The 24,492-nt window shown below is 33.0% G+C and overlaps 1 protein-coding gene across 3 annotated transcripts in view; it reads left to right on the forward strand.

Moving 5' to 3' along the window:
* Positions 1-24,492, forward strand: part of BRINP3 (BMP/retinoic acid inducible neural specific 3) — a 417,329-nt gene that overhangs the window by 6,704 nt on the left and 386,133 nt on the right. For all 3 annotated transcript variants that reach the window (XM_027122179.1, XM_027122181.1, XM_027122180.1), the window contains exon 2: positions 15,687-15,972. In XM_027122179.1, the coding sequence (XP_026977980.1) occupies positions 15,737-15,972 (236 nt within the window). In that variant the 5' untranslated portion in view covers positions 15,687-15,736. The remainder of the gene's footprint in view (positions 1-15,686; positions 15,973-24,492) is intronic.

The following is a 24,492-nucleotide window of genomic DNA, read 5'->3' on the forward strand; positions in this document are numbered from 1 at the left end:
CACTGGTCATCAAATATCCCCATCAATAACATTTTAAGACTTTTATTGTTATCATTTCAAGGCATATTTGATGGGTTATTAAGAATATTTATATCCAATTAGTTATTTGCAGACCTATCCAGTTACAAAATCTCCATAGATAATTATTTCATAAGCTATGAATTAGCTCTTCTATACTTATGGTTTGAAATAAAGTATTCATGCAAACAGTTCTGGGATATTTCTCAATTTCATATTCAAAGTAACAAATCATGAATAACTAATAGATGCTCTAATTGAAATAAACACAGTTATTTTCTAACCAGTTTTGCATTTCCCCCAAGATTAAAAGATATAACTAATATACTTTTAATGAGCTGATTGAATTACTACATATTTTATCATGACATAAATAGTTGTGTTAATTTTGTAACTGTTTATTTTTAACCAGGAAAGCATAAATTCAGATGTGGAAAAATGACATGCAATATAATAAATTAGGAAATCTTAAAGAGTCTTATTCTTCTATATTCATTGCTATTTCTTACACACAATTCATAATTTCTCAGATTTTTTATTTTTTAAGTTTAGAGTTAAAAATGGTATGTATCTCAGTGTAAACTATATTTATAATTATTTCTTTAGGAGCATTTGTATTAATGCATAAACCCTAATTTACTCAGATGTGGATGCCTCTGAAAGCACCCAAGGCATAGCAAATTTCTTTTAATAGCTGATAAAGGAGCTACCATGTTATAGTTTCAGCAAATTAAATCTATAAAATACACATTTATTGATTAAATTAATAAATATGTTAACATTACATTCGAACGTATTGTAGCTCTCTGCTGTATAAGAATTATTGTCTCATAATGGTGTGTTTCATTTAAATTCCATTATAGATTTATTGTGAAGGAATACTTACAGATAGACTTATTCTTCCTGATTTCTGCAGATATCAGACAACCTCATCAGGATTGAGCTGTTTTTTATGAACTTTTCTGGAGTTTTGCATTTTGTTAATTTTAAAAGCTATCTCTAGAATATTGCACTATTAAAAAGCAATCTAGCCTTGGGAAGACCAGAATTGAGTAAGCATGCATTTAGCTTTTCAGTGTCAAACAGTGGCTGTATATAAACACACTGCTACTTTACAGATTCGTTTAACACTCTCACAACTGAAAACTCTAATCTTTTAAACATTTCAGATGATGTCCACAAATATAAGCCAGTTTGGGCAAGTGATTAAGTCAAATCAAGGAGTAAATTTAGCATGGGTTCACTCAAGTATCATAATACAAAGTCACATATGTTTATGCAGGTTGTTAATCATGTGTTCTTTGTAATTTGTAATATCTTTGATATGCATGCACTTTTAAGATGCAAGTATTTGTAACTGTTTTAATACTGTGTACAGAAGCTCCTTCTGTTTAGCTAAAGTAAATATAGAACAAAAGTTAATTCAATCGCGAAATTCCTGGGGTAGACAATACAGTTGTGGCTTTCCTGTCTTCAGTGTGGCAGTATTTCTAATGGTTTGAAAAATCAGCCCCATAAATGTATGTACAGAGATGGTGGAACAGTCTTTTTCAGACGTGAACACCTCAAATAGTAATGAACAAAATCTAAATATTTAGAAGAAAATCATTAAAGGTTGAATAAATCACACAATAAAGTAAACAAATGATCCTTTAAGATAATTAACCCATACTTTTCTCAAAATGTTCTTATATAACAGCAAATATATTAATATACAGACCAAGTTTAGCTTACTCAAAACATTTAAATTGAGTGGCTTTACTTGAATTTATAATGAGAATTTCTGATTATTCATTCAGACCTGTCACCAATATACAAAGTTTCAATACATTATATACATGTGAAAAGTAATATTTCCAAGATTATACTATCAAATAATGTGGAAGAAGACTAAAGTTTCCAAAATTGAATAATCTAGAAAAAAAATGAATTGCCAGTGATCAATGAACAACAGCAACAAACTAGACAGTATATTTTCTGTTCCTTATTACTAATTTCACTCCAAACGAAGTTTTTTTTTTTCGGTACGCGGGCCTCTCACTATTGTGGCCTCTCCCGCTGCGGAGCACGGGCTCCGGACGCTCAGGCTCAGCGGCCATGGCTCACGGGCCTAGCCGCTCTGCGGCATGCGGGATCTTCCCGGACCGGGGCACGAACCCGTATCCCCTGCATCGGCAGGCGGACTCTCAACCACTGTGCCACCAGGGAAGCCCCCAAATGAAGTTTTTAAACAACTTGTTAATTTGAATTCAAAACCTGTCTTGAGTAAGCGATTATGATAGCATGTGAGTTTTTTGGATTTGTAAGAAATACTCTTTCCTACTTACTGAAAGTTTCACAGTCACTTAAAAAATAGCACTTTCATTTTTTGAAATGTGAACTAAGAGAAATGAATCCAGTCTTCACTGTGAATTGAAACTTAAAGTTCATAGCTAAGAAAAAGGCAATCCCAAGCAATTTCTTAAGAAGCACAAAATTATTCTTGAACTTTTTTTTTTACTAAAGTACTTGTTTTCAGCATCTTCTCACCTTTGAGTGCAGACAGATTCTAGACTTACACCGCTCCTCCCCAACACACACAGATTTTTGTAACACTTCTCTCCTTATTTGAGAACTTGTAGATCAAGGACATATTATTGACATTTTAAATGTATAGCTATCTTTATATTTCAGCTAAAAAGATAACACTAATTATGTTTGAACTGTGTGGAGAAAAATAACTTGGAGCATCCATGTTTCCTCTTAGAGTGAACTCTAGCAGGTGTTCATGTGTCTCTTCCATCCATCCATGAAATGTGGACATTTTAACACATCTCTTATTTAACCAATCTAAAAGATGAAACAACAAATTACAACCATACGAAGACAGGCCAGAATGAATATAAAAGATCACTCATGTCATTATAACTTTGTAAATCTATCCTTAACAGCTTCTCTTTAAGGAGATCAATTTGGATTTAGAGTAAGACCCAACAACTCCAATATAAACTGCTGTGATTAACTATTAAAAATATTTCTTTCTCATCAATAATATTGAATCAGTAAGGTAAACAAAAGTTTAATCTAGCTTCACATGATTCTTTCATGACAAAAGTGATAACAATTTGATATGCTTTACTGTCTTTTGGATATAGATTTGCAAAGTTCTAAGCTGAAGATAATTTATTTGCTCAGCATTTGAAATTGGACAATTTTAACTGATTATTAAAAGTTTATCTATTACCAAATTTTGGTCTCAGATAAGTCCTGCAATATTGATTTCTATGATTATTATTTAGAAGGTATTGCCTGACCAGTTCAGACAATATGATTTTAAAAATTACCACTATTACACTAGTATGTACATGATATGCTGGGTATTAGCTAATACTCAACAGTTTCTATGTGTCAGATATAGTAATGCCCCATTTATTTTTCCCTATAATATCCTTCAAAATCTGGCTGGCTCTTTTTATATAAAAACTCTCTTCAATAATACAGATTTTTTAAAAAATAGGTTTACTTTACTTTACTTTTGAAACTTAGTATCTTAAATTCTTTATATCTCCCTGAATTTGGAGTCAGTTTGAGCTATTTTAAAAGTTAAAGTAATATTGACAAGAGTGGTCCTTGAAAATACCAAAGCTTTCAAAATTCCACGTTGGGGAATAATGGGGAAAGCCGGTGTTCACTGTTAGAAAAGAGTTTAGTTCCACAAGGTAGAATATATTGCCAATACCAGGCACTGTAAGGGTAGCTACTATATGCAAATATGGGCCATCCCAGCATCTTTGGCAACTGGGTAAGCTGTGCAAAAGTCCATTGCTGAAGACTCATTCTACAGTTAGAAATACCCAGAGTTCTGACACTCTTTGTTAGCTGGTGGTTCAGAAGAAATTGGGAAACAGCAGACAGATTTAACTACTTGCTGCTAGATTGGTTTGCTTGTTGTAGATCATGTCTTTTTGTTACTTTTGGTTCTTTTTCAAGAAATATTTATTGGATTTCTGATCAATGGTGTGTGCTAGGGTAAAGCTTGGGAATATAACAATGAAAAGATACAATTGCACTTAAGAGGCTTATGGGGGTTTTTGCTATTTGAAGTACACTTTGATTTAATTAATCCACTCAGGCAAATTTAATGCTTGGTCACTCATTTTATTTTCACACATGTCCAATTTTGATATTGTGCATATAATTCTCTTTAAGAGAAGAGGAGGGCTGTCAAATTCCTCAGTATAGAGATAGGTCAGTAAAGAAAGTATTTTCTATCTAGAGAGTTAAAGGATGACTATCAAGAGAAATGGAGGAACCAGGACGGTTCTGCTAATAAAGTCATAATAATTCTCAGAGTGATGATTTAGTTGACATCTGATTGTGTGGTGATTTTGTTTGTTTGCTTCAATGTTAGCTTTTTTCAATGGAAACATTTTTAATGGGTTATGCCTTTTGATTTTTAGGAATTAAAATTAATAAAAAATCATATTAACATTACAAAAATGCACTTTATTAATTTAATTTTCTTATTCTGTCATGTATTTATTGAGGGCCTTCCATGCACCAGGTACTTTTGTTGGTGGTACAGGTGCATTAGTGAATCAAACAACACAAATCCTTGCCTATTGTTGCTTATACTGGAATTCATTATTACAGGAATTTCAGGAATTATTGCATTATTACAGGAATTTTTATCCTGTAAGTTGAATGATCCCTGTAACCAGAATTAGAAGATAGGTTAGGAGTCCACTGACAATGTTTATAACGCACACTCCTAGGTTGAAAAGTTTGAATATTTTCATTTCCTTGCAAATGGATAAAAAGAAACTGAGATTATTATTTTGAAATTTTAGAAGTTTTCCCTATGGCCTAAATAATCAGGATCTTTAAAAAACACTTTTTAATAATTTTACGAAACTTTCTTAAATGTACTCTTTTGTGTATGTGTGTGTGTGTCTGTGTGTGTGTGTGACTTCAGAAGATACACTTCTATTTGTGTTTCTCTGTAGAGTAATTTCTAATTAAAAAGCTTATTTCACCTTCTAGGCCTGGTTAACTCCAAAACAAGTTTTAGTCCCCTTATAGATCAAGAGATTGATTTATTGTCCATTTGGACACCAAACTTCAAGTTTTCTGAATTTTATCCCAGTATTATGTCTTAGTCTTGGAATATATTAGTGAGCCTTTATTTACAGTAGTTCAGATGCCTTTGCTGAGCAGCAAGTTAGTATTGTACTTTCAATTTTTACTCAGGATCACTATAAATATTTTTTAAAAAAGCATTTCTAAAGCTTTGCAAAACTGTAACTGCTGACGTTGTCCATAAAGGCAGGGGCAAAAGGTTTATTATCTTTGCATCTACATGGATTTGCACATAGTATGTTTTTTCAATTAACTTTTTCCACAAATTCTCTTTAAATTTACATTTATGTGACAGAATTCTTTTTACTGACAAGAGATATTTTATTCTCCTCACAAACTAGAATGCTTTTTATTATTGGATCATGCCAGAAAAAGCAGAATCATATTGCCAGTTATAGTAACCATATTAAATCCAGATGTCTGTTACCATTATTTCCACTCCACTCCTGTACATTGATTATGTTAATCTTTATTTTAGGCTGTCTTCTGTTCCTCTGTTTTGGTAGTCAAAGATACTAGTTATAATGAGGTTTCTGAAGCAGTCCTCGTATTTTGCTTTAAAATTAGATTTTATAATCTAAATATACTATTCTAAACATCCTGCCTCCAAACTTTGTTCTTTAGTCTGTGGTCACTTTCCTTTTGAATTAAAATTGAGTACAATCTGAATCTTACCAAGATTTTTTTAATATAATCACTTATGTTGAAACACCAAGATATTTTATATTTAAAATGTAAAGATAACCCAGGTTACTCTTGAACTTTGGGCTTTTAAGAATAATTTCTCCTATGTTCTGGACAGAATTAAAGAATGGAACTCACTTTCTCTTCATTTTTTCTAATCAGTTCTACCATTAGGTAGTAGCATTTAACTTCCTCTTTATTGGTAGGACAAGATTGTATTGACAGGATCAAGCAGGAGATTAGTTCCCTCTGCAGTATAACCTCCTCAGAGGAATACAAACCCTCATTAAGATGGAAAACACTTAAAGCTGTAATTCAGAGGCACTGTATTGCCTGATCAGCTAAATAAAATAAATAATGACAAGGACCCTCTGGAATACAGGTTTAGCAGAGTTAAATGAGTAAAAAGTTTCACTTCTAAGGCCAGTCTTACAATGTGATTTAAAACAAGGAAGCCCATTTTTTTTTTTTAAGAAGAAAGGTGAAAAAGTACAATAATAATGCATTACTAACATACTAAATAATGAAAATCTCTTATAAGCAGACTTAATAAGCAGCTCATAAGGTTAAAAAAATAAAATAAAATAAAGAGGAATTCAAGTCAGTGCATGTTCCAAAACCTTACAATCAATGCGCATGACAGAGTTTCAAGCATTAGAGGGCAAAGGGATTACTATGCCAGCTGACCCTTCATCATCTGGTCATAAACAAAGGTGTTTAAGAGGATAATCGTAGTATATTGTAAAATTTAGAAGACTAATGAACGGAAATCCATCTGCAGTTATTTAAATAATTTTCAAACCACCATATTGAAAAGAATTTAAGGTAGTTGTTAACCCACCCAAACGTTTGTATTTCAAATTCAAAAGGAATTGCTAATTCATATGAATGCATTCCATTCTTTCTGTAGCTGTAGTCTCTGAATGGGTAACCTCAGGTTTCTGCGATGCCTGGAGTTGAAAGGGTTTTTTTTTTTTTTTTTTTTTTTACTTTAGGGATTAGCGTTACTTTTAGCTTTTTATAAATTAGTTTTACTTTCTTAAGGGAAAAATGAAAGAATTATCAATTCATAAGGAAAAGAAAAACTTAGTTTTTGGTTTAATTCCTAGATAGACTTAGTGATAAATTGCGTAGCTAAAAGTCAGAATGATTTTATTCCCATTTCAACATATTACTGTTTATTTGAACAGATGCACAGACAAAGGTAAAGCAATCACTTCTCTACACCCCTGGTGAGATATAGAAAAAAGAGTGGCAAAATCCTACCTATTTATATGGAATATGGTACACATTATGTAAAACATGCAAAATTTTATACCTTGATGAATATCTTGACATCTTTACATAATAAAATGCCAAATTCTACTCCATTAGGCTATTTAAAAATTCAATACCTTTAAATAAACAATGTCTAGATTATGGAAGAGCAATTTTAGGTCATTTGAAATCTAAAAGTACAGATCATAACTAGAATTTAATTAAAGCCATAAATTAATACATCATTACTAAAGTGAGGATGTAAATCATTGAATAATGGAACTCTCATTCTTTTATTAAATTTGGCTATATACTATATGTAGGTCATGAACATTCAAAGATGAAAATCCATATGCACATGCATATAAGATGATGCATTATATTATCCATATGTGTTTGAATAAGCTTTTCAAACTGAATACTTGAGTTTAACTGGTGCTCTTAAAAAGCTATACCTTTAAAATTATTTTTGCTATATCCAGGGATCTTCCTTGCCAAAAGTTACTATAAAATATAACATATATGTATATTTTTAGCAGTAGTCCTGAGTTTTCACACTATTGTTCTTTAAAATAATCTTATTAGAAATGATCCTCATATTGTCATTATTTGGCATGTTTGGGAACATAAGAAACTGACCTTATATAAAAATTTATGATTACATTTCAACAGAATATTAAAGTCATCTCATTCCACTGAAATGTTATTATTTCTCCCACTGTGAGATACCAATTCTGTTTTATGTATGTGGGATAGTATTTTTTTCTTTTAGTAAAACTATAAAGCAATTTATAACAAGATCGAGTAATCAAGCCTATTGAATTAATCTTACAGTATCTCTGAACAGCAGATAGGTAAATTAAATCAGTCTGATCGTGAGTGTACTTTTTAGCCCAATAAATAACACACACAAGCTGAAAACCTTAGTTTTCTGATTTTTTTAGTTTATGGTACATGTCTCAAAAGATATTAAACTGAATCACATTTAGTTGATTAGGATATAATCTTTATTGAAAACATTAAATTATATGGAGCAGATATGCTTTGAAAACCCATAATATGAAAACCTATATGATGAAAACTCATAATATGTAGTTACTCAGATCCCTTGCTTATAATAGCCTGAGATAAAATTATCCCATTTTAATTTTATTTTCTATTTTTATTATTTATATTGTCCATTTAAAATTTTTATTTTGTTCAAAAGCATTTCAGTAAGTGACAACAAAAATCCTAATAAATAACCTTCAATATGCAATTAGTTCTAATTAGGCTGTAGTGTGGTGTAACAGGGAGAGCTTGGTTTTCAGTTTGACTTCAAGAGAAATGCCATTTAAAGCTTGCTCTGCTGCATGTTTATTCACCTTGAACCTCAGTCATCTAAATAAGCAAATGGTGATAATAATATATACCACACTGTGCAGCTTGGGGGTAAAATAAGGAAATATTGGTAAAATGCTTGGCATATCAAACGAACTCAATAAATGTTTATTTTGTTGTGAAGGAAATAAGTATAGCATGTCATTTTCATCATCACTGTCTTCCCCCCACCCCTCCACCCCGACCTTGTAGGGTTTGGAGGGGCTTCAGATAAAGTTATCCCTAGAATATGACCTTCCAAAGCGGGAGGGGCAAGCCATTCAACTGCTGTTTCTATATTATTATTCTTTAAATTCAACAGTTGCAATACTATGTAAGACACTGTACTCGTTAACGAGAAGAGGATTTGTGTTTGACTTTCGCCGTGAACTCTCATTCATTTTGTCTATCTTCTGAAACCATGAATAATGGAACATAAATGAAAAGATTCCTAGTTGTCCACAATTGTGTGTGAGATCATGATAATACCTTATATTTTTACCTAAAGCTAGTACAGTAATTAATAACGATGCTTTCATATCCTTGTTCTTAACAATTTTTGAAGGTTAAGAATGCTTTGCTTTGATACTACTTGAACATGTCATTTATGATTATGATTTGGACACAGAAACCATGACCTCAGAACTCCATTTCTCTCTTTTCTCAGCTATCAAAGCCTTTGCCATCCTGAAGCATAGCTCAGATGCAAACTCCTTTGTAAAACGTTCTTTTTTATTTCCACATCGAAGAAGTTTTCTTAATCTTGCCATCCATATCACATTAATTACACCTCAATTTAGTACTTAATTAATCATCATTTATTCATTCACTCAGACAATACTTATTAAGCAACTTTATTTCAGGCACTTTGCTAACTGTACTCAGTTGTCATTAAAATAGGAATGATTATTGTCCTCCTAAAACAAAGTTTATTTGGAGGCAGGGGAGGTATGCAGGCAAATAGATAAAATATACATATAAATATGCAGTGTAAATGTGCTATAATAGAGGAAGTAATGGCTTCGTAAACTATGACCAGTCAACCTGAAAGGGTCACAGAGGCTTTGTGGAGGAAGTCACAACCAAGGCTGAAGTTCAAAGATAGGGTAGGGTTGGGCAGGTGAAGGGATCCAAGTAGAAATCAGGTTCAGGTGCAGTAAACTGCATAAGCAAAGATGCTGAGGATAGGGAGAAAGTGAGGTAAGTTTGTGGAATACAACTATGACTGAAACAGAGTTGATGTTTAGTTGATAATGGTGCTGGCATACACACGGCGGGGCATGTGGATGAAGAGTTAAGCAAGGGAAGACAATTTTATAAATTTTCTTAGAGTTTGGATGTTATCCAGAGGGCAAAAGCATAATTATATAAGTGGGGTAAAACTGCTGTACGTTCACATTTATCTTTTTTAGTAAGATAACTTTTGCAGTTAAAAGAAGAGATTGGAGAGAGTCACAGGGGTGATAGGATGACCAATTATGAAGCTATTGCAGTAATTCAGTGAAGAGGCAACCGTGAGACTGTTGGGGGTACAGAATGACCCAGTTAAGTAAAGTGGGTATGGAAGAAAGTGATAGATTTGATTCATAGTGTTACATGAAGGGGGAGACCCCTTCAGGGCCCAAGAATGGGCTCTTGTCTAACACTCGGAAATGAATTCTTCGAGGAGGCACACATGCTGACAAAGCAAGAGACTTGATTGGGAAGCGGCGTCCTGGCGGAAAGCAGGAGGGTAAGGCAACCCAGGAGGACTGCTCTGCCACGTGGCTCTCGGGTTTTATGGTGGTGGGGTTAGTTTCCGGGTTGTCTCTGGCCAATCCTGATTCAGGGTCTTTCTGGGTGGCGCGCGCATCTCTCAGCCGAGAGGGATTTCAGCGCAAAGGATCCTGGGAGCTTGGAAGGATACATCGTCTCGTCCCTCTGTTTAGCCCCGCCAGAGAATTCTTCCAGGTTAGTTTTATCAGACATACTGTGGGCTGGCGTGTCCTCCCTCCTTTCAGCCCCTCCTGAATTCTCCCAGTTAGTTTTCAGCGGCGCACTGGGACCTCCTGTTGCAACACAGCTCAGACCAGCGGTTATCAGCGTGCCTAGCGGAGGCTGGCGGTTTCGGTCCATGGTTCCCTCACAACAGGAGGAAGAACGCCTAGAATTTGGAATTTGGAAGGCAGAGGAAAGTAGGATTTGGGCCTAAAGATTTGAGTGGATGGGGCTTCCCTGGTGGCGCAGTGGTTGAGAGTCCGCCTGCCGATGCAGGGGACACGGGTTCGTGCCCTGGTCCGGGAGGATCCCACATGCCGCGGAGCGGCTGGGCCCGTGAGCCATGGCCGCTGAGCCTGCGCGTCCGGAGCCTGTGCTCCGCAACGGGAGAGGCCACAACAGTGAGAGGCCCGCGTACCGCAAAAAAAAAAAAAAAAAAGAAAAGATTTGAGTGAATGGAAGTATCTATCATTTTTATCATTTTTAAGATAAGGGACCAGAAAAAGAAACAAATGGAAGAATGTTGATTTTCAGTTGACGGGGGTATTGGTTTTTGACAGAGGGGACCATAGGCAGTGGGTCCCACCTTACACACGGCCTTCCTCAGTTAATTCTAAATTTCTGAGGACAGAAGTGGTATTTTTAGTGATACCTGTGGTTTACCTCCATCTCAAAACATATCAGAGTATTTTGCACATTGTAAATGATAAATAAGATTTACTCTTTTATGCTTGTTTTCTATATTAAATAGGAATATAAACAATGAATAACTGTGGAAAAACTATTAAAAATTTACAGTTAAAATATGTTTTAACTTTTCCATCATTCATTCACTTATACAATGTTATATTTAACAGTTATTTACTGCAGAGCTAGCATTTATTTCAATACATAATAAAATAATTACCATATATTATGTAATATATGATAATACAATAATATGTTTTATATTTGAATAGAATTTGGGACCATTTTATACAGATATACTTATTTTATAATAATAAAATGATTCTAAAATTTATACTTAGTAGAATAATATATTACATTTAATTACTTGGAAGAATGTGGCTTTTAAATGAATACAGTCACTTTGGGAATTGGAGACTTTATTTTGAAGATTGAAAGTTTTATATTTACACATTTTAGTATTAGTGATTATGAATGTTAAGGAGCTATTTTATAGAGAAATGCAGTAGTTGCTCAAATCGAGAAATTTAGAGAATGGGTATATGACCTTGGCAAATCAGTCAGTTTTCCTTAGATTTTGTTCTAAGGGATTGAGAGAGAGAGAGAGAGAAAGAGATACTGACTAGAATATGTGGTAACATATAAACAATTGGTGAATCTAGTTGAAGGATATATGTGTGTACTGTACTAGTCTCTTAGCTCTTCTGTGGGTTTTACATTTTTCAAAATAAAAAAAGAAATATATTTGACACAATTACTTATGAAACTTCTTTGCATTTGCAAGGTCCCAAGTGGATTTTATTCCCTAAGAAAATACTTTAGATATGTTAGCAATAAAAATCAGTCCAAATGCAGACATAAAAGAAGAAATCATACAGCATGCAATGTTAATTATTTAACGAATAGGAATCATTAGCATTGAAATACCAACTAGATATTGGATAATGAAATAATGTGGTCTAAATGATGAGCCTCAATGATGTTACACACAATTCTAAAGGATGTATCAGTGATGCTTAGTCTTCTTTTTACCTTTATAGTTTCAGGTATACTAGAAATTCAGTTTCAATATGATAGGACATATTTTATTTTATAAATTTCAGTAGTTTATGAATTTCAAATACACATGGTATGTCAGTATTTTAGATAAAAGTAGTGCACTACCAGCCTGGAATAGGATTACAGAGAGCTAGTGAGGAAGAATAATTATATACTAGAATATATATGTATTATAATATTATGTGTATTTATGATGTATTTTATGTATTAGTGTATATTACTATATATGTGACATCTTCTTGGTGTGTTTTCTTCTGTACAGATTCTCAAGGCCATTGGGTATTTGCAAGTAATAATGTTGTGTGAGTTGATAATGTTCTCACTAAATTTTATTTTATGAGAAAAAATTTGTTATGAGTAGGCCATGTACTAAAGATGTATTTTTAAACAGTATGATAATTCACTATTTTTACTTCCTTTTAGTTTATGAAAAGAAAAACTTGATCAATACCACTTTTTAACATGAACTCAAGTTTTTGTTTTGTTTTTAATGTTTTGTTGTGTTTTGATCTTCAATCTCTTTTATTCTTCATAAAATACACCCTTACATGTTCTGGAAAATATTGTGCATTGACATTGTTATTTCCTTAGTTGTTTGCTTAGGCACTTATCCAGGAATAGTAAGTTCAAGATCATTGTGCATTATCCCTGCACTCCAGGGAGTGGAATTGATGAATTCACTTACTTAATCATTTTCACTTTCTTTCATTGTACCTCATGATTTCTTTTCCTAGCAATACTTCTAAGTTTAGCTGTTTACTTCAGCATGAACTCCAAATGTCCTTAAAGGAATTCTACTGGTAATTGTCACTGGTAATCTATATCATAAAGTTATCATATTATAAAGGCCATTCAGTAATAATTTTAAAATTAGTACTCATATACAAAGGTGATTCAAATGTGCATTTACCTGCTTTTGTGACAAACTAGGCTAATGAAGTCCTGTTGTTCCTGAATATTGAACCTAATGGCCACTTGTCCTAAGGATCTTTGGAAGCCTAAATACATAAATGTGTTAATGTATTTTAACACTATGTTTCTTCCTGTTTTGTAACTCTTCAAATTTATTTCTCAAAGAAGGCTTCTGTAGAACTTTGGGTATCATAGTTCGGTTTATTATACATCCCTTTAAAAAGACCTTATAATATAATTATTTCAATAGTTCCCCCAAATTAATTTGAACTTGAACAGGATTGTTATTCCCATGTGCTAATAAACTGTTCTTTCAGAAAAACTCATTTCTGGACATAAGTGGGAACATGTATCCATATCAGAAGTTGAAGAAACAAATAATTAAAACCTAACACTAACATTTTTAGGTAGTTCCCCTGTACACAATTTAGGAATATCTTTCCATTTTCTTATATGTTAATATTAGGGAATATGAGGACCATGAAACATCTTCAATATATTTGGTAAAGAAAATAATAAAAGCAGTTGTTCTGGGTAATTATATATTGAAAAATGACAGAATTTTAAAATAAGACCTTCAGTGTCATCTAGGTCAATCATATCCTACTTTCACAACATGCTGTTTCTTAACAAAGTCATGTACTTCACCACAAAGAGTAGGGTTTGATGGTATATAATTACATGATTTCCTATAAGTATGAAATATGCTTTGAAACACTCCTAATGTCCTTACGTGCTATAGGTGCTTTTCTACGTGCTTTATGTAAGTATAAGTTTTTGTAACAATGATTAATTTGCTACCTTGAATATATTTGATCAGCAGAATAAAAATGTGTGTTTCACAAAGATAAGAAATATTTATTAACCATTTGGGGATTATACCATACCATCACACATAATAATAATTCTTAGTTTATGAATGAAAATGAAATATACTGTTTTTAAGGTAAATAGTATTGCTTCCACATAAGGAAAACAATATGTAAAAAAATCTATTTTCTTCATCAGAACTGGAAGTTATGATCTGAATCATTTGACAGTGCTATATTTATACAAGTAATTGATGGGGATACAGGATCTTTTAACTCCTACTCCAAAGTATTTTTATTATGTGATATTGTCCTTTCTTATGATAAATCATTGTTAAAACATCTTCACTTGTAAGATGTCCTCTGTTACTTACAGACGAGGGCATATTTTAATCATCACATTTTAAAATCACCACATAAACAACTCATATGATTGGGGCAAATCAGATCGTATGTGGGTATTGAACCTTTTAATTGTGTAGAGGATAAGACTGAATCTAAAGACCTAGGTCAGCCATATTGTATCACTGTTTTGAGATAGTTTTTAGTGGCAAAATTGCTGTATATCTCTCATAATGAAATAGTTCAGGATTCAATTGTGAATTACAGGGTTACAACTAACAGCAAATTAAAATTATCAATCGCCATAACCAAACACCAGAGACATATGGCAACTGTCATAGTTAAAATATTTTACTTAATACTGTGCATTTTGATGGCTTCCTGAAGAGATTTTGCTGACCCAAAATGCTCACAACCAAACTTTCTTGCTAGTCAGAATTTATATAATGCATGGTTCTATGTGTTATAAATAATAATTTTGAAAAAGTTTGGTGAGATGGAAAGTAAAATTGAAATTCAAATATTTGTAGAATATTTTGCATAGCATATAAACTGCATCAGTTGCTTTGTGTAAGGTCATTTATACTATATCACATTGGGATGACACCTCTTTGTTACTTTGGTTTTGAATGCCTATAAAATTAATGTATGTGTTTTTCATAGTTTATGTATAATCTATATTGTTTTAGTTTGTGTATGTATATGAATTTTGTAGGTATGCCTGTTTATCTTATGAATAAGACACAGATGTCCATTTAAATCTTTTAAATGTGCTAGAAATAATTATAATTCTGTTTAAATAATCAAGGAAGTTTTTCCCTAATAGAATAATGTTAAAAATAACTGAGCAAAAATGCATACCTCTACTCCCACCCACCCCCACATCCACCCATCCACGCATCTAAATATATTGCTAGAAATAGATAAATGATAGAGGCATAGATACACACATTTATTTACTTGTTTATGTATTCTTAGACCCACAGTTTCATTCCATCTCAGTTTATCTATATTTTAATCCATTTTAAAGCCTTTTTCTAATAAGTAAACAATAAAATACATGTATTAAAATTTATAACACAATTTATTAAGTAAACATATTCAGTATTTCTTTTGAAAGTGTCCAGTGTTATAAAACATTTAAGCTGAAAAAATAATTATGAGTCAAAACTTCTGATAGTTGTTGCTCAGTGGGTTTAATGATCCACTGTATGATGCTGTCCTGACAAGGCTTGCTGTAACTCAGTGACTTATTTTCCAATAAATACAAAAAGAACCAAAGTATGAAAGATACACAGCTCTGAAAAAAAGAAATTATTTCAGTTTACTTGTTAATCACTTTTGCTATTATCTGATTTAAAACACTGATATTAGATTTTTGAAAAAGGATTTGCCACTTCAGTACCTTAAGTGCTAGAAAAGAATCTTCCAGGGGCTAACTAATTGCCTGTGTGTTTTGTCTAGGTGTTGAGGGAAAGCTAAGAGAATGAAGGCTCTAAGTCCCCAGTGGAAGCATGATATGGCGGAGCAGAGCTGGTGCTGAATTGTTCTCTCTGATGGCTCTATGGGAGTGGATAGCACTGAGTCTTCATTGCTGGGTTTTAGCAGTTGCTGCTGTTTCGGATCAGCATGCCACAAGCCCCTTCGACTGGCTCCTCTCTGATAAGGGACCCTTCCATCGTTCACAGGAATACACAGATTTTGTGGACAGAAGCCGGCAGGGATTTAGCACAAGATACAAGATATACAGGTATGAAGCAAAGGGAAAGCAATTACAGATATCTTCCTTGAAGGTGGTGGATAACTAAGTTGCTCTAAGGGAAAGTTTCAGGTGGGAAAGGGTTATTATCAGAAGGGTTTTTATTGACCATTCACCATGGTAATGTTTTCTGGTTATTTAAAAGTATTTCTTGGAGATGTAACTTCTTATGGAAAAACTGGATAATGGTGACCACAAGTGCAGAACTCCCAAATTCTTGACTGCTAAACTGCCGTAAAGTAAGTTTCAGTTAACTCTGAGGCTGAGTTTATCATTTTAAATGCTCAAAATTTTAAAAGGAAATTTCTTGAATGGCCTTTCCTTTCTACCTTGTATCAGGATTTGTTACCTTTTTTTAGCTTAAGTGGAAATGGTGTCTTCTACTTAGTCACTGAGAAGTTGAGTCACCTCATCCTTTTTTACCTACAAGGTAATTGCACATTCAGAACCTGGAGGAAATGGCCAGGGAATACAAAAGAAATGCAGATAAATAGGATGCGGTAACAAAGGCCAAGAAAAAGGAGGAGGCTGAGATATGTGGCCTTTAACTTCTACGGTTATTCTGTTTGAATCTAAATAAGTTACAAAAAAGGAGTCATACTCCACCCAAGCCTAGTGAATCATTAAATAGAGGGGTATACAAGTGGTTGCCTGAATGGATTAGATTGCCTTGATCTATGCCATAAAGAATGTTTTATGAAGGTTATCATTTTGGTTTGTTTCTTCATGGTAGAAATGTACAATTCCCAGTGACTGGTTTAGATATATGCAGAAGCAAAACTTAGTTTTGTTTTTGTGCCTGTATCTATGTAGATCCTGTTATATAAATATTTTGTTTTATATGTGCACCAGAGGGCACTGTGCTTCTGGTCTGTATGCAGTCTTTTATACAGCATTGTGAGAAATGTATAAATCCTATCAGCCATGCATATTTACAGAAGAGACTGAGGGGTACTGAACACGTTCCATAAAGCATCACACAATTATTGCTCTGTGTGTGTGTGTGTGTGTGTACGCGCGCGCACGCGCTTAAATAAGAAATCCTTTAGTCCAGGTAGTCAGGGCCTGGTCACAAGTCTACAAAAAAGACATTCTACTTTTTTAAATGAAATGACAAATACTAAAGATTTCTTTCTGACATGCAGCAGGAAAGTCAATATATTATGAGTCCAGCTGTATTCAGTTTTACATGTGTTTGTGGGTTTAGCCAGCTTTCTTTCACAAATTGAAGCTACTTGAATTTCAGACTGTGAGAATGTCTTCTATTTCAGCATTCTTCAAGAGGATTTTTAACAGTCTGTCAAACAGACTGATGCCAGAGCTTGTCTCCATGATCTATGGGCATCTCTGTTGGGAGGTCTGAGATGTTGTCTTGTGTGTGATTGTTGTGGTTCGGCTTATCGGTTGATCAGCTATGAGTTGCAAACATGGCTTGACATGTGTTTAGAGGTTCTAAGCTGAATGAAAGAGACATTTTTTGGATCACCACAGTGGAAGGTAATGAAACATAATGCCTTGGGATTTGTTTGCAAGGCTCGTGCATTCCCTGTAGTTTTCATGGGACTCTATTCTTAAACACCTTCAGTAACCCTCTACTCTTCATCCTTCCTATGTCTTTACCTTTGTGGCTTGAATAAACGTGGATGGAAATTGTTTATTTATAAACAATGGAATAAGATGTCCCTGTCCTCCTGCCTGGACCAGACTACAACTTATATAACCTTTGAAACATTGGCTAATGATGCTATGATCACTGACGGTTGCTATAAAATGGGCAGTATAATATACTCATGAGGACTCTTTTGCCTTGGCACTGTGAGATATTTCATCTGTCCCACTAGTATTTCTCCAAATTTCAGAGAATGCTATCCACTTACCCATATGATATAATGGATCTGAGTTCTTCCTGGTGAAGTTGACCTTATTTTTGAGATATTAGAACATCCCAAATCCAAGGATTAGAATAGCTTCCTGGTTTTTGGCTTTATTTTGTTTTTACTTTTGTTTTTAATATTTGTCTTAAAAATAATTAGTAGAGACTTTATGTTTCACAAATGTTTACTCTAGTTATATAATTGGTGAATCTCTAAGACATATAGATGAAAAATTAGTATTTTTCCATATTAAGCACTAGATTTATCATTTTAAAAGACCACATAATTTTGAAAAGTGATCAGCCAAATTCTACTAGTGCTTATTATTACTGTCATAAGCTTCTTTATGCTAGGTATTTCGTTGACATAATTCCTGAAATTCTTTAGTTACGAATGTAAAACATATTAAGCCTGTTAAAATAATTAGGTCAAATTTCTTTCAGTTGTCTGTTTTCATTTTATCTTCTTCTTCAGTAACATATTTTTCTTTCACTTCAAATACAGAACAGCAAGATCATAACAACTGAACATTACTAGAACCATAGTCAGGGCTTAAAGAAAAAAAGTACCACTTTTTCTTGATAGGCTGCATTTTTGTCAACTGTCAAAGCTTATGTTTTAAATTGAAGTGTATTATAAAGTATTTTTAGGTTTTATTCTGAAGCTACATTATGACATAAGAGGTGATTATTTTATGAGCAGATCATTGAATTGAAGGCGTAGAATGAGCTTGCTAACACTTAAATTGTTATTTGGTTAAATATTAAAAGTTGGATTTTCTGCTATCTTTTAGCTAAAGATTGATAATGGAACTTAGGGTAGGCATTTTAAGTAAGTGTTCTACTCTTAGACAGTGGGCTATGCCTAGAGAAATTGTGCCCCATTTGAAGCATAGAATAGGAGCACACTTGGCCCCTTAATAAGCTGGAGCCTTGTGACTACAGTTATTATGTTCTCGAAACACCCTCAGGCGGTATGCCTACCAGCAAATGCATAATTTTTTCCAGGGCGCGGAAATCCTCATTCTTTTAATAAGTTATGGAGTTCTGGATGAGAGACACCCTTTTAGTAATCAAGACACCATTATCTTGAACCACAGATATGAATTCTAAGGTCAGATGGGTGGTGATTTTTATTCCCATAAAAGAGACATTTCACATATGTAAATCTTAAGATACATTGCTAGAAAATAAAAGTCTTTTTTTTTTTTGGCCTAACTTCTACCATTCTTTGCCTAACCACATATGCAAGTGAATTATGTGGGAAATGATGATGCTTTTCTTACAACTTTTTAAAATAATATTAAGATATGTCATATTACTGCCACTTAGCTTGCTTCTTCAGAGCAATTTTTCAAAGCAAAATTTGGGTGAGAATAGGAAAAAATTGAAATAAACACGATGCCTCATGGGTCTTCCTGGTAACGTTCCCTGAGAAAAATTTTATTTAAAGAAAAGTCTTGGAAAGGATAAGTCAACCTAGAAAAAAATAAGTGTATGGACACTTCATGACAGGGGTTTAATGAAATAGTGCGTGGGGATGAGGTGGGAGCTTTTGAGTAAATAGTTCTGGAATTTGGGTAGCCATATGAGAAAAACAGAAGTGAGGTCTCTTTCCAATACCATATACAGAAATCTGCTTTATATGGAATAAGGATCTAAATAAAAAAGGCAAAAATATTAAGTTTCTAGAAGAAAACAGAGGAAAACACTTTCAGATATGTAAGGATTTCTTAGAATACAAGGTATTAAACAACCAAAAAACCCTGATCAGTTCAGGTATGTTAACATTAACAGGAGTGTAGCCACCAGCAGTATCCTGGATAAATCTCCCAAGCAGAATGTAAAGTGAAAGAAGCACAACAGGAGAACTTTGCACATAGTATGATTCTATTATATGAGGTTCACAAAACAGATACAACTAATTTACACTGTTTAGATACGCATAAGTAAAGACGGTTGGTAAAACCTTAAAGAAAAAAAAAGCAAGGAAATGACTATAATAAAAAGCAAGGAAATGACTATAATAAAAATCAAGATAGCAGTTATCTCCAAGAGGAAAGGAGAAGGATGGGATTTTTAGGGGAGAACATGAGGGATTTCTAAAATAATGACAATACTCAATTTCTTAAACTGGGTAGTTGTTACACTGGTGTTAATTAGACCCTAAATATTTTAGACAATTATTCGTATAGATTTTATATTTCATAAAATAAAATATTTAAAAAGTAAGTGAATGTTGTGTCAGCTTTGAATTGAAAAACTGGAGTCCTCAAATTAAGTATATTAATTAATCCCTTTGAATTATTCCCCAGTTCAATATTTACTATTAAAGTTTATGAAGCCCTTTTATATTCCATAGAAATGTTCAATATGTGAGTAAGATATGCCCCAATACAAAATTATATTTTGGTATATATACATACAGTCTTATACAAAAGTAAAATTTTCGCTTGTTGTTGTTTACAAAGACCTTCCATTTTTTCATATGTGATTTTAACTGTAGCCTTTTATTGATGGTATTATCATATCAATTTCAAAAAGTTAACATTCAGAGATTTTAAATAGCATGTCTATAAACAGTAAATGTTAAAAAATAATTAAAACCCATATTTTAAAATTTAAATTCAATAATCATCTTACCACAATTAAAAAAAAACAAAAACAAAAGCCCCCATAGATAACTGACTACATCTTTGGAATTAAATCTTCTGATATGTAAAAACAACTCTATTGGACAACTTGTGTTTCCTTCTGTGTTCACATATATTAGTCAGTTTTGCTTAGTAAATATATCCTTGATCTAATCTACATCCTTTGTTGTTGACAGAGATCTAATAAAACTGTGTTAGATTGTTACAGTCAAGGCTCCTGGTGAATCAGACCTATCTCAACAGCCTTGTGTATTCCCTCCATTATTGGCTTTGGGCTTGGCCTTCCCTTGTCAATGTAACATCAGCAAATATGATGCAAGCAGAAGCTTATAAAAGTGCTTGTGCACTGGGTTTGCCCTGAATCTGATCTGAAACCACCCTGTGAAGTTCAGTCTGGACCAGTAGAGCAGGAGAGGCCACATAGAGCAGAGAGGAACCAGGCCAGTTGATGTCCTTTGGACCTGATAGCCACCAGACAGAAACAATCACTGGACAAGTGAGGCCATCTTATGATAGTCAACCTAGCTGAACTGGTAGAAAATAGAAACCACATTAGTGACCCTAGGCATACTGGAAGAACCAAACAGCTGAGCCCAGCCAGTACTGCTCATTCATTCACAGAATCATTAATAAACATACACAAAATCTTGCTCTAAGCCTCTAAGTTTTGGGAAGGTTTTCTGTGTACTGCATATAATTGATACAAGTATTTTTCATCAGGAATATAAATTGGGCAGGTATTTATTAATGATATAAATAATGTGAAATGGTAATTATATCATTTATGAAGAGCTTTATTTAAGAATATATACAAGTGTTTTTAAATGTACAGTGCTGTATATGAACTGTATCTGAATAAAACTGGAAGAAAAAAAGAACATGGAAATAAAACTACAGAGAAGATAAAAAAAAAGGATGTATACAGTTTTTTAAATTAAAAAAGAAGGGGATTCTAGTTTAAAATGTCTTCTAAATAGCAATTCCTTACAGAATCACTTCAAATTTCCTACTAAAATAGTATGAATCCATGGGGGTAAGGGGGACTGAAAACTCACAACAACACAATCACTATGGTTGATATTCAACTCTCTGCCAGAATATGAGAGGCATTTCAGTGGTTATAAGAATCAATGATTAGCAAACATAGTTTAGTGCTTAAGATAGAGCAAGCCTAATAGTCTTGACAGAGGTGACACTTACCTTAAATACAGGTGGGAACTACATCATTACTATCAGCTACCTACTCAGAAACCCAGAGTTGTCACCTAATAGAAACTATGTAGTCCTCTCTCTACTGCAGAACCCTGCTTTGTGATGTAACCAAAGTATAAATAATCATCTTTCTTTCCCACTACATTTGGTGATAGCAGTTCCCAAGAATAGCATGGTAGGTAGAGATTTTGCCAGATAAATATGTCCTATGCAATATTTGGGAAATACTTATACTAAAAAATAAAACTTAAATTCTAATAAGTTAGAATTTTAAAAATTTAAATTCTAATTTAACTGGTTGCCCTATATTTTATTTGCAAAATCTGGCCACTCTAGGAGGAAATAAGTGATTACTGACATTGATGATTATGTATCAGTGACAAGGACTCTCAGAAGTAAATTTGGAACAGGAAAGGAAAGAGCCCAGAATGCAGTAAATAGAGTTTCTCATGCACTTTTTTTGTTTAGACTGTCAGAGAAATTAATGTCCCTGTAAATCCTGCCTTAGAAGAAGACAGCCACACATTGACAATTAAGCCCAAACCTCTACACTTCAGTGCACTTTCCAGCAAACCAAAGAGTGAGTGAGAAAAAACGACACACACACTCTGTCTCTTAGCAGATCTTGGTATTGACAGATCTCTCTATTCCACATGATATAAATAAAATATAATACTGTAATAGCACCTTTGGGCTTGCAGTGCATAACTGTGTGTCTGTCACATTGTAGGGAGGTTATCCTCACTGAAGGAAGAAAGGAACAAATAAAAAATGGCAGAACAAAAGAAATAAAGATTTATCATAAAGATTCGGTGGAAGAAATCGCCACTTTATGCTCCCCCCCCACCAATACACACATACACAAGCATATACACACATGCACGCTTGGTCTTATCAATAGGTTGTAAGAAAGTATGACATCTACAAAACAGAAGAGATGGTAAGGAAAGAAAACTTTGAAAATAAAAAGGAATTGTGTAGGGTAAGGTAATACTGCAAATAAATTTAGCAACAGGAATAACATCCACATTAAAAACCATGACACACAGAGTTAAGTGTAAAAACTGCAAATATGGTTATGAAGTTGCATGGAAATGTTAAAATACAATTCTTGGAAGACAGTATTTAACATGAAAGATAGTGATTAAGTTTAAATCATTTGGGTTTATAAGCTCAGACGATATAAATAAATATCTAGAAGAAGGGCCATGTTAAAGATCGAGTACAGTCTTTGAAACGTTTAAGTGGAGAGTTAAAATTTATATTTATTTAAATTCTGAAAATAGGAACTGGAAAAAATAAGTTTAAATGTTATTGCAAACCTTAAGGATAAAAACAGGTAGATATAAAAAGCAGCATTATATCTTAAATTTCCCTACTACATATGAAAACATACAAAAATTTAAAGATTAAATAAAACTGATAAACATAACTTAAAACAAGGTGACTGCAGAAAAGTATAGTTAATGTAACAAATGTAAATATTTCAAGCTCTGAAAATAACTACTGTAACTGGATTAAAACATTTACTTAAATATGCTACTTATAACAAAGTTACCTAAAACAAAATTACACCTAGGAGAAAAGGCCATAAAATGTAAAAAGATGATCAATTATCTTAAAATCCCTATAATACTACCTAATGAATAGTATATTATACTAGATCTTCTAAAAGCAATTGAACAAAATATAACTGTAACATGAGATTTTAATTTACCATTCTTATTCTGCATGGATAAAATAGACCACAAAAAAAGTAGTGTAGGGGTGGGGAAAGGCAGATAATTTGAGTATTGAATTTAGTACAATTGTACTAAATTTTGTACCTAACATGTATACTTCTTAAGAACATACATGGGATACTTATAAAAAAACTTTAAACACAATATATCCCTACATTTTAGGGGTGTTGAAATGTAACCACGTAACCTTAAAACGAATTATTCAGAATGTAAATTTAAAGCAATTAATTCAACTATTGGCTCATAAAGTTGCAAATTCAAAAATATTTGATGTCATTAAATATGATTTATTTTCAAAGATGTTGAATATTATGAAGCATTCTTTCCTATTCTTTCAATTACAAACTTAAATAAAACATATAAAACCCCAAAAAATTAAAATCAGAAAGTAGGGTTTGTGATTTTTCCCATGATCTTACTTTTTTAGTGTATAAACATGTAGGATATAAAGATTACAAGTAAATGTTTCCAATGTATCACTGGTTGGAAAGTTTTATATAGAGTTTTCCTTACATTTTTGTATAATAGTATGTGGAATTCATATGATCGGGCAAAATACTAAATGTCATTAAAATATTAGGATGAGACATACGTTACTTGAAAAACCACTTCCAAATAATTAACAGTAAAATTATGAGAATTTACCAGGATTATTTAAATAAAAGTTTTTAAAAATGACGTATGTTTTCTCTTTGAGCGTTAACACCTAGTTTAAAAATAATTGTAATAAAACAGCTTTATATCACAAGTAAGAACTATAAAATGAGTCAGTAGTGTTCTATGGAACATATATATAGTGTAGACTAAAAGGGGTAAAGATGGAACTAAATACTGTGCTTTCATTATGTGATTGTGCTTTCACATGTCGTTTAATTTTCCAGACAACCCTCATATAAAAATTCCCAATTTACAGAATAACAAAATAAAAACATAAACCTGTTGCCCTTTTGTTTACCCCTCCTATCCCTGAATATCTGTCCTTAAACTTATGCTATTGCTCTAAAATCACCTGTTGACTCCTCTGAACTAT

The sequence above is a fragment of the Aethalodelphis obliquidens genome, unplaced genomic scaffold, assembly GCF_003676395.1.
Source record: "Aethalodelphis obliquidens isolate GAN/ISIS:26980383/991018 unplaced genomic scaffold, ASM367639v1 scaffold24, whole genome shotgun sequence".
NCBI lineage: Eukaryota > Metazoa > Chordata > Mammalia > Artiodactyla > Delphinidae > Aethalodelphis > Aethalodelphis obliquidens.